This window comes from Mastigoproctus giganteus, chromosome 5 (genome assembly GCF_048544385.1).
Source record: "Mastigoproctus giganteus isolate SK-2022 chromosome 5, ASM4854438v1, whole genome shotgun sequence".
Lineage (NCBI taxonomy): Eukaryota > Metazoa > Arthropoda > Arachnida > Uropygi > Thelyphonidae > Mastigoproctus > Mastigoproctus giganteus.
This window is the reverse complement of record NC_143579.1, coordinates 112878376-112890782: the sequence shown is the minus strand read 5'-3', so window position 1 is coordinate 112890782 and position 12407 is coordinate 112878376. Positions and strand designations below refer to the sequence as shown.

Sequence of the window (12407 nt, the reverse complement as noted above, 5' to 3'; positions counted from 1 at the left end):
TCACAGAGGAACTGCATGCAAAAAATAATATTGATATCATATACTTGGATTTCAGGAAAGCCTTTGATACTGTTGCACATGGAAGACTGCTGTACAAATTGTAGCAGTATTGTTGTGCAAATTGCTGCTATGAAAAACATGATGGTTCAGTGGGAGAAGGCACTGAGTGGTAATCAAGTTACACTGCTCTTCCTGGACTAATTTTATTAGTGGAGTCCCTCGGGGTTCGGTGCTGGGCCCATTGTTGTTTTCCAAATTTATTAATGATATTGATGAAGGCATATCAGGGTTAATGTCCAAGTTTGCAGATGACACGAAGGCTGGAAGGGTTGTTAGTGACAGTAATAATAGTAGTCCCTGTAACAGGATCTAGAAAAGTTGGGGAGTTGGGTTGAGAGATGGCAACTGAAGTTTGACATTGACAAATGCAAAGTACCACACACACAGGTAGCAATAACCCGAGAGTAACGTACTAACTGTACAGTTAAGGCTCCTTAAAGGATTCAGGATAGATGTTCTCACTGAGTAATTAAAGTCTTGTTGCTTGATATTGTAGGTAAAAGTCAGGATAAGGTACTAAGTAGATAACAGTGTTCCATCCCTACCTATTGATATATGCTTAACTGTAGTTACAGCTCTGAACAAACTTCCTCCTCTGATACATGAAGGAGGTCCCATTCAGATATTATTACACTTATTAAGTTATTTAGTTTACTCCACACAAAATTCTTATTTTATGTAGAGTAACTAAAATTGAAATTCTCCAAGCTTTGTGGATTATAATAGCCTCAAAGATTTCTAGACGTTTTTAAAAGAATACCCCCTGAACAGAAGTGTTTTACTGATTTAGGGGCCCTGTCAGCCCTTTCAAACTTTTTTGGGTGAAGAAGGGCAACATTTTGCTAATTGCCTGTTCACTTGTTGAACATATACAACAGGTGGGGAATTATTGATGGATTTGCATCAGTTCTCTGTCTTTTAGAAGTAATATCTTCAGTATCTCCAAATTGATAAGGATAATTGAGTACATATTATTATTATTAGCCATTAGATACAAGGACGTCTGAGGCTTATGCTGCAGCTGCCAAAAAAAAAAAAAAAAAATTCCCAAGTTACCCTGAGAGAGAGAGAGAGAGGGATCACCAAGAAAGAGAAAAATGATGATATCCAGCTCAGGACCCTGGGTTTGCCAAGCCCATACTCACCAGATGTGAGCCCCTGAGGTTGTCTGGGTCCTCAAAAAGGACTCAGAAGATGTACTCGATTATCATTCACTTGCAAACATCCACAGACAACATCCACTTGCAAACACTTTCTCTGGGTCCTCTTTGAGGGCCCAGAGGAAGTGTTTGCAAGTGGATGTTGTCTTTCTTGAGGATTGTCTTAACTTTTCTGATCAGCTTCTTACTTCTGTTACCCCATTGGTACTGGGGATGTTGGCCTATCTTCACTTTTATCTCTTCTATATTTTGATGTAGCTTTCTTTTGCCAAAGCTGGTGGTTCCTTTTCTTTGCGTTCTGTGTTGTCTTAGTCTGTGGTTTCCCTTCCATTCATCCCGGTGGCTGTTACAGTAAATGGTTGTGTGGATGGTGTCTAGTGTTACTTCATTGTTGTTGAGATAATCTGGTATTATTCACTTATTGAGGTGGTCTGTAACTTGCCACAGGATTCTGTTGGGTCTCTGCTTTGGCGTGGTGTGGATATTTGTGGGATCCATTCCCTTGAATTCTGCTAGGGCTTTCTTCCCCTCTTCTTCTATTCTGGATATTGTGATCTTGTCTGTTCCCAATTCAGCTGCTCCAGGTTGTAGTTCTTGTACTTGCTGTTCCTCCTCCAGTTCTGGTTCCATTGTGTTCATATTCCTTGTTCTTTGTAGTTGGTCGCTCACATCCTGCTTGATTTTTTCCAAGGTTGTAGGAGCTAGCTGGTTCTTCTTGATGATGATCCGGCTCTGGTCTGCTATTCGCTGTCACCTGAACAGTCTGTAATCATTCCAACCACTTGGTGTGTAGTTTCGTCCTGTACATTGTCATGTCTTGATTGGATACTATGATGCAGTCACAAAAGAACTGGATGCAGGGAATAACTTTGATATTATATACTTGGATCTTAGAAAGGCTTTTGATACTGTTGCGCACACAAATTGGAGCAGTGTGACATTGGAGGCAAATTGCTGCTATGGATAAAGGGGTGGTTGAGGGGGAGAAGACAGAGAGTGGTAATCAATGGACACTGCTCATCGTGGACTAATGTTATTAGTGGAGTCCCTCAGGACTCAGTGTTGGGTCCATTATTGTTTTCTGTATTTATAAATGATATTGATGATGGTATATCAAGCTTAATGTCCAAGTTTGCAGACGATACAAAGGCTGGCAGGGTTGTCAAGGACACTACTGACACTATGCTGCTGCAACAGGATCTGGAAAGGTTGAGCAGCTGGGCTGAGAGGTGGCAAATGAAGTTTAACATTGACAAATGTAAAGTACTACACATGGGAAACAGCAACCCCAGAGCAACGTATCAACTCTGTGGTACTACACTGACAGTGGTAGAGAATGAAAGGGACTTGGGGGTGGTTGTGCAGGCAGATATGAAGTTCTCTGAGCAGTGCAGACTGGCTGCAAGAGTAGCTCATGGAGTATTGTCAATGATATACAGGAATTTTTCCAGCAGGGATAAGGAGGTGATTATTCCATTCTATAAGGCAATGGTCAGGCCACACCTAGAGTACTGTATACAGGTCTGGAGGCCTCATTTCAAGAAGGATGTAGAGCTGCTGGAACGAGTACAGAGCAGGGCAACAAGATTAGTGAATGGAACAAAGGGGTGCTCTTACGAAGAAAGGCTTAAGTTTTGCAAATTACAGTGTCTGGAGACTAGGCACCAGTGAGGTGATCTGATAGAGGTGTATAAAGCCTTGAATGGTTTAAGCATGCTCAATGCTGATGGGATTCTTCCTCTAGCTCAGAAAAATCACCTGAGAGGGCATAAATTCAAATTGAGGAAAGACAGATGTAGGATAGACGTGCGGAAATTTGCCTTTAGCCAGCGGGTGGTTGGTTGGTGGAACAGACTCCCATCCCTTGTGGTGGAGGTTGATAGCCTAAATAAGTTTAAGGCTCAGCTGGACAGGTATTTTGAACGAACAGAGGGGTGAAGTGGAAGTGGGTTTTTTTTTTTTTTTTTTTTGGCTGATGCTGCATAAGCTTGCTTTCTTGCATCAAATGCCTCTACTAATGCTAATGCTAATGTCTGTCTCTAGCTTTACTTCGTAGTATGCTCGCATGATGAATGTATTCATTTTGATGCTCTTATATGACTTCTTATTCTGTCCTGGATCATCACTATCAACAGTTGTGCAGAAGCACTTCCAGTTGTATTGGGCTGGATGGTCTTGCCCTTCAGTTGTGGTAGCCATATGGGAGAGAGTGCCGCTGTTTTCCGTGGGAGACTGTCTCTGACTTTTCAAACTGACCTGTCTGTCTAAGGCCTTAACACAAGTGACTTTATCCTGTGCCACATTCAATGCAGTACGTTCAATATTTTAACTTCTCATCTTCATCCAGGTATGACCTTCGAACTGTTTTAACTTTGACATCCAGTGGTGGGTGGTAGTTATGGAAGCGATACCAGATAGTTCCAATCTCTGCCTCAGCTGTCACTTCGAACTTGGGAGAGGTGGTTCCAATGAAGCAACCTTTGTGACTCCCACCACTCCCCGTGGCATTTGAATCTGGGTTCGTGATATTGGTGGTCTGGCATCATAACCACTGAGCTAATAGGGCCCTTGTTATTATTATTAGTGGCATATAATAGCAACAGCAAAAGGGGGAAAAAAAAAAAAAAACCTCACATATCATTTATCCACAGCCTCTAATAATTTGTCTAGTTCTTCCTTGAATTGATTCCAAATGCCTCTCTACACAACACTAGATGGGGGTTTGTTCCAACAACTTTCTGGTTGAATGCAAACCTCCTCACATCTATCCAGCAACTACCATCCTTTCTCAGTTTGAATTTATGTCCCCTCATGCACGTAGTCTCAGCAAAAGGAAGAATAAGCATTGAGCTTGCTCAATCCCTTCTAAGACGTAAAATCTCAGTCAGATCACGCCGGAGGTGCCTAGTCTCAACACGTTGCAATTTGCAGATGGTATTTACCTGTCTTGGTAAATACCATCCTTTCATTACCTTTGCCAATCTTATTGCCCTTCTCTTCACCCATTCCATCAGATCTACATACTTCCTAAAATGAGGTCTCCAGTCCTATATGCAGTACTCGAGATATGGCTCTAACCATTGGCTTATACAAAGGGATAATCACTTCCTTGTCACTGCTAGTAAACTTCCCATATATCCGAGAAAACTTCATGAGCTGTCCTGGCAGCCTGTCTGCATTGCTCAGAAAATTTAATATCTGGCTGCACAATTACCTCCAGGCCCTTTCCATTATAGTACCACATAATGTTAATGTAAATTGGTATGTTAATCTGGGATTACTGCTAACCATATGTAGTACCTTGCATTTATCAATGTTAAACTTCCACTGCCATTTCTCAGCCCACAGGCATAATTTGTTTATATCTCATTGCAGCAGCTTATCCTGATTATGTCATTAACCACACTGCCAACATATGTATAATCTGCAAACTTAGACATTAAGCCTGATATACAGTAGTCATCAGTATCACTAATAAATAGAGAAAACAACAATGGGCCCAACACTGAACCAACATTAGGAGACTCCACCAACAACATTAGTCCATGAAGAGGAGTGTCCATCAATGACTACTCTGTATTCTCTCACTTGACCATCCCTTTTTCCTGAGCAGTAACTTTCCCTTAGTTCTACACTGCTCCAACTTATACAGCTCTCTTTTATGTGCAACCCTAATGAAACTTTGCTGAAATCCAAGTCTATGATATCAAAATTATTTTTTTGCATTCAGTTCCTAAGTTTCTGCATTATAATATTTAATCAGCTTGGTCAGACAAGATCGCCCCATAACAAATCTATGCTGTGACTGTAGTATAACTGCATCCATGTCTAGATGATCCTGCATTACTTCTTTAACCAGACTCCATTATTTTCCCCAGAACAGAAGTTAAGTTAAAAGGTCTGTTATTACTGATGTCACCCTTTGATCTCCCTTTGTGCATTGGGGATACATTTGAACATCTCCAGTCCATAGGTACCTCTCCTGAATTCACAGATGCTTCCATAATTCTGGCTAAGGGTTTACATATCTTCTTTGCTGCCACCCTTAATATAATTGGATAGATCCCATCCACCCCAGATGTTTTTTTTTTAATGATGTGCTTCAACAATTTCTCTCCAACTTTCTCCTCAGTTATCACAAAATCATTTGGCTCCCCATTAGATTCTGATGAACTTCTGGAATTTCCCTCAATGCAGAACTCATCATGCATGATTGTGTATGCAAAATACCTATTCAGTTTGTCAGAAACCTGGGCAGTATCATCAACAGTTAAACCATTGTCATTAAGTGTACCAGTGTGATTTAACCCCTTCCTTCTACTGTTAATATAAGTAAATAAGTCTTTGTTGCATTTCTTTTCATTCTTCTCATAATCTGCCTTAACTTGCCTTATCGTTTTTTGTGATCTGATTTCAGACTAGTTTATATCTACCACAAGCTTCTGTATAACCATATAATTTATATGCATTCCATGCATTTTTCTTGCCAGCCACAAATCTCCTCAGTTCATTTGACATCCATTTAGGTCTATGCCTGGAATGTTATTTCTCTTATACTGCTGTAGAAAGCAGTCATCTGATAAAACCATGGAAGTCTTGCTAGTGTGTGTGTGTGCGTGCGTGCGCGCGTGTTAAAAACCCACAAGTTCCAGTGAATATCTGGAAAATAATATGTCTGTACTAAAGAATGAGTATAACATATGAACATTGCATGTTCACTCATAAGAGCGGGTTTTGTTCAGAAGTACGTTGTTGGCATTTTTAGACTAAACCGTGGATGGGGAAAACTTTCCTGTTCAGAAAAAGGCAGTTGATTAGTAAAAGTTAAAATTAGAAATTGTAAACATTTTAATTAGCAATACTGCATCTAATTATAATAATTTCAAAAATATCATTCAATAAGTGAGCAGACTGTAGTACTTTTTAAATGAAATATCCTGTATAAATAAATTAATGATGCACCATATGGCTAATAATAATAATATATACTCATATGTGTACGTACACACACACACACACACACACACACACACACTACTGATTTATGAAAACTTATCCTAATACTATGTTGGCTACTGTTCACATGGATAACAGCCACTATTCTGAAGATGACTAGGGATCTGCAACCATGCTGCATGCAAGGCTTACGACAGTGTTAGAATGGATGATAATTGCATGTCTGTATGCCTCACTTCCTTTTCCAAAACATTCCACAGGTGGCATTAATGGCATATAATGAAATTTATAAAAATTTTAATAAGAGTTATTAAATTATAGGACTCTTAATATGTCTTATGGGAATACCCATTCTTACACAATGGTCAATAAACCAAAATGTTTGGTATATTTCTTTCAGTAACGTCATACACATGTTTTGTGTGCAGAACATGTGTGTGACATTACTATAGCCTGTAAATCAAAGGCCAGCAACCTTTTCCACTATATTAGCATTAGTAGAGGCATACGATGCAAGAAAGCAAGCTTATATGACATCAGCCAAAAAAAAAAAAAGCCCTTCCCATTTCACCCATCCATTCACTAAATGTTTGTCTAGTTCTTGAATTTATTTAAGCTGCAAACTTCCACAGCGACAGATGAAAGTTTGTTCCAGCAATCAATCACCCGCTGGCTAAAGGCAAATTTTGCACATCTATTCTACAGCTGTCTTTCCTCAATTTGAATTTATGTCCCTCAGGCAATTAATCTGTGTAAGAGAAAGAAACCCATCTTTATTTTCTTTATTGCTCTTATGAAGAAATGCTGAAGCCTTTCTTCGTAAGAGCAATTCTTTGTTCCATTCCAATCTCAATGACCTTCTCTGTACTAGTTCCGGCAGCTCTACATCTTTCCTAAAATGAGGGAATTTTCCTAAAATTACCAATCATCACAGTTTTTCTAAAAGAATATCATGTTTAAAAAAAATATCCTGGTCAGAATTATTATATTCTTCTATTATATGAAACACATTAAGTAGTTGCATTAAAATTTGAAATAAACTTAAAATCAAAATCAGGTAAGTAATTGGTGATATTTCTTACATTGGTGTCTCCAAGAAAGTATATTATATTTTTCTCTTTATGGAGAGTGATTTACTGAAATATGCTTTGCAATCAACTATTTGCTGCTTCCTGCTTTAAATCATTCTATGCTACTTATGTAGACTACAAGCATTCTGAGTTTGCCTCAATCCCCACAAAACCCATCTATAAAGTTTAATGTTTATGGAAAAATACCTTTCTTTCCTTTTCCACTCTCATAATCGAAAAAACAGTTTTAAGTGAGTTTACAGATATCTTCCAGGCTTAAGATCATCTATGTATTGTGTGTAACATTTATAACTTAAAAAAGGTCATATAAAAGTACATTAAATGGAAACTGATCATACTGCAATACACCTGCATTTTTACCTTTTTAGAAGTCAAATACTCCATGCCCCGAGCTACTTGAAAAGCAAAAGAGACCAGATTCCTGTGTGAGAGTGTTCTTGGTTTAAGATCTAATCCAATGGCTCTTTCATAACCTGAACTTGGTCTGTAGGATCGCAAAAAATCTCGCAAATTACCATTTGGAGCATATTCAACTATTACATAAAGAGGCCCTAAAAATAAAACAACTAGAATAACTGTCACTTATATAAGAAAAACCTCAAAAAACCAGCATTCAACAATTTGGGATTCTCAAAAACCAAGAAAAAAACCTAAATAATCTATAAAACCAAGAAAAAACCTAAATAATCTATAAATGATTGCTGGAACAAACTTCGACCTCTCACTGTCATTGTGAACGTTGATAGCTTAAATAAATTCAAGGAAGAACTGGACAAAAATATAGTAACTTCATCTTTTATTATTGATATACATTAAAAAAAATCCACTTGTTAACATTTAGCTGAATAAAACAGCAATAAACATGATACTTTGAAACAAATTGAAGTTTGTTGAAAAACATTTATATTAAAACTAATAATGGAAAATCTTATACATATTCAGATATATAAAATTTATGATTAAAATGAGTTTATCACATGGTATTTTTTGAACAAATAGGTCTAAGATTTGGTAGTTTTTCTTCTCTTTCTGATTATGTACTAACTTAAACTTTTTTTTTTTTTGAATCACCAATATATTTTAATATTCAATTTTTTTTATTGCAAAAAAACAGCTTTTTTAACATAACTGTTTGAATGCTGGTTACTTCATAGATTATAATAGCAATATTTTCATTCCATCTTTTGCTTGCAGTGTGCTTTATTTGTTCAAATCACCTAATACTTTGTGTTGTGCCCACTTCGCTAATCATTTTAAATATCAGAATATCCATGTTAATTTGTCCACCAGGAATAAAGCTTAATGACAATATGGATGCTTAAAAAAGAATCAATGTTTACCCTTAACAAATATCTTTACCATTTTCCTTTTTCTAAAGGAAAAGGGGAAACTACAGAGCAATGTTAACCAATCGGCATTAGGGCACCAAATCACAACAGAGACAGCCTTACCAGAGATATCACACTTGCAGTTTTCTTTTTTTTTTTTTTGTTTGTTTTTTATTTCTGAAAAACGTTTTTGGAAATTTTTGAATTTCTGCTTATTCTATACTATTCCCAGTCCTTTTACTAATGGATTGCAATACTTATTAAATTTTTTTTAATGAAAATTAATTTAAAATGTTATGTGCTTTACATGATATTCCCACAAAATACAATTTTATTACTTCACTAGGAGACAAAAAAAATGGGCTAAGGTAAAGAACAGCAAAACAAGAACCACAGAAAACTATGGGGAACTTACCAGACAAACTGGTTTCTCCCTGCATTTTCAGTAAAAAGATGGTGTGTGTTATCAGCAGCGGCAGTAGAAGTCAAGAACGATATATTGATTGATGTGTAAGTATAATAGACAATATACTGATTAGTTTTTTTCTCATTATTAAAAGCAGATTATTGGAGTTCATGAGTGCTTTTTCTAATAAAAAAACCATGTTACTGATTTCTTTGTATGTTTTTAAACCGGTAAATCTTTTCATTTTTTTCATAACCTAATGTTTAAGGTTAGAAAATAGTTTATGAAAAAAAGAAAAGATTTACTAGTTTCAGCTGAATTCAAAACAGGGTGTGCACTCCACACTATTAGCATGGGTTTTTTTAATAGACTAATTTTTGGCTAGTGAAAAAATGTTAGGTTAATTTGTGCAGCTAATTCGGAATGGATTCAAGCCTATGATAGATACAAGTTGATCTGTAACCAAGTTACAAAGGAGGTTAGGCAGGCGAAGGCAGATTACGAGAAATCCTTGGCAAGGGATGCAAAAAAAAAAAAACAGCAAAGAGTTCTTTACTTATGCAAACTCTAGAAGGAAGGGAATGAATCAGATTGGTCCACTTGATATCGATGGGTCAACTGTTGATGATCCTGCACGGGTGGCTAACAAACTAAATGAATATTTTGCATCAACATTCACACATGGGGAGTTATTCAGTGAGGGGAATACCAGAGGTGTATTCAACTCTGGCAGCAAGCTAGAGAATCTTGTAATAACTGAGAGTAAAGAGGAGGAGAAATTGTTGAAGATAAACACAAGAAAGGCACCTGGGGTAGATGGGATCTATCCAGTTATATTAAAGGAGGCAGGAAAGGAAGTAAGCAAAACCTTAGCCATAATTATGAGAGCTTCCTTGGACTCAGGGGAGGTACCCATGGACTGGAGATGTGCAAATGTGACCCCAGTTCACAAAGGAGGATCTAAGGCTGACACAAGTAATTATAGACCTGTGAGTTTAACTTCTGTTCCCAGAAAATTAATGGAGGCACTGGTTAAAGAAGCACTGCAGGATCATCTAGACAAGACTTCAGTTATAGCTCGGACACAGCATGGTTTTATTAAGGGGAAGTCTTGCCTGACCAATTTGATTGGATACTATGATGCAGTCACAAAAGAACTGGATGCAGGGAATAAATTTGATATTATATACTTGGATCTTAGAAAGGCTTTTGATACTGTTGCACATGGAAGACTGCTGCACAAATTGGAGCAGTGTGGCATTGGAGGCAAATTGCTGCTATGGATGGGGTGGTTGAGGGGGAGAAGAGAGAGTGGTAATCAATGGACACTACTCATCGTGGACTAATGTTATTAGTGGAGTCCCTCAGGGTTCAGTATTGGGTCCATTATTGTTTTCTATATTTATAAATGATATTGATGATGGTATATCAAGCTTAATGTCCACGTTTGCAGACGATACGAAGGTTGGCAGTGTTGTCAAGGACACTACTGACACTATGCTACTGCAACAGGATCTGGAAAGGTTGAGCAGATGGGCTGAAAGGTGGCAAATGAAGTTTAACATTGGCAAATGTAAAGTACTACATATGGGAAACAGCAACCCCAGAGCAACGTATCAACTCTGTGGTACTACACTGACAGTGGTAGATAATGAAAGGGACCTGGGGGTGGTTGTGCAGGCAGATATGAAGTTCTCTGAGCAATGCAGACGAGCTGCAAGAGTAGCTCATGGAGTATTGTCAATGATATACAGGAATTTTTCCAGCAGGGATAAGGAGGTGATTATTCCCTTGTATAAGGCAATGGTCAGGCCACACCTAGAGTACTGTATACAGGTCTGGAGGCCTCATTTCAAGAAGGATGTAGAGCTGCTGGAACGAGTACACAGAAGGGCAACAAGATTGGTGAATGGAACAAAGGGGTACTCTTACGAAAGAAGGCTTAAGTTTTGCAAATTACAGTGTCTGGAGACTAGGCACCAGCGAGGTGATCTGATAGAGGTGTATAAAGCCCTGACTGGTTTGAGCATGCTCAATGCTGATGGGATTCTTCCTCTAGCTCAGAATAATCACCTGAGAGGGCATAAATTCAAATTGAGGAAAGACAGATGTAGGATAGACGTGCGGAAATTTGCCTTTAGCCAGCGGGTGGTTGGTTGGTTGGTGGAACAGACTTCCATCCCTTGTAGTGGAGGTTGATAGCTTAAATAAGTTTAAGGCTCAGCTGGACAGGTATTTTGAACGAACAGAGGGGTGAAGTGGAAGTGGGTTTTTTTTTTTTTTTTTTTTGGCTGATGCTGCATAAGCTTGCTTTCTTGCATCAAATGCCTCTACTAATGCTAATGACAATAGTGATTTCTGATTGAGGTGTTGAAGCATTATATGGTAGATTACATCAGGACCAGGAGAGCTATTTCTTGAGGTATATATAGATTTTTCCAGTTCAGATATTGTGAGTGGTTGGTTATAGGGTAAAGAACATGTAGTTTTGAAGTTCAGCTTCCTTTTCTCAGCTTCAGCTTTAATTTTTTGAAAATATGGCTGATATGCAATTGAGGCAGACAATTCGCAGAACACAGTTTCTAAGGCATTGGCAATTTCCTCAGCAGATGAGATCTATTTCCCATTCCAATTAATAATAGGAGAAGGCAACATATAATATTTACCGTTTAGCTTCTTTATTTTTACCCAGATTATTTGGGTATCAATATCTTTGTTGATTGAGGCAAATTTTATCCATGAGTATTTTTTCGCCTTCCGCTGGATATAACGAGCTTTGGTTCTCAGTCTCTTGAAGTTAATAAGGTTGACAGTGGTGGGATATTTGCAGTAGGTGTTCCATGCTGCATTTTTTTTTTCTCTCTCTTCGGTTTGTTACAATCACCATTCCACCAGTGATTGGAATGCCGACGGTTTCTTATTTGAGACTGTGGGATGGCGGCTTTTGCAGCTGTTAGTATCTGCATTGTGATATGATCGGTGACAGTGTCAATAGCAGAAGACTCTATGATGTCATCATCAAAAGATACATGACGGGTAAATTTCGTCCAGTTTGCTTTGGAAAATTTCCATTTTGTTTGGAATGGGTGGTTTGAATACTGTAGATCAGCAGATAGTGGTCACTGTTTAGAGGATTGTCATGTACTGCCCACTCTATAGTTGGGAAGAGGATCGGAGAGCAAATTGAAAGATCTACTGCACTGGTTGACACAGTAGGGAAATGGATTTAAATGGGTAAGCTAGTGTTCAATAGTGTCAAATTCTCTCGGTCAAGTAACATTTCAATAAGTTCACCATGTCCGTATGAGACCAGAGAACCCCATAATGGATGATGCTATTAAAATCTCCTAGTAAACAAATAGGAGGTGGTAATTGAGAAATCAGATTTACCAGTTGCTGAATTGTA

General features: G+C 38.0%; 1 protein-coding gene across 4 annotated transcripts in view; it reads right to left on the bottom strand.

The window, feature by feature from the left end:
• Nucleotides 1–12407, bottom strand: part of LOC150085645 (fibroblast growth factor receptor 3-like) — a 509974-nt gene that overhangs the window by 105727 nt on the left and 391840 nt on the right. For all 4 annotated transcript variants that reach the window (XM_090374150.1, XM_090374153.1, XM_090374152.1 and 1 more), the window contains one exon: nucleotides 7628–7818. In XM_090374150.1, the coding sequence (XP_090230276.1) occupies nucleotides 7628–7818 (191 nt within the window). The remainder of the gene's footprint in view (nucleotides 1–7627; nucleotides 7819–12407) is intronic.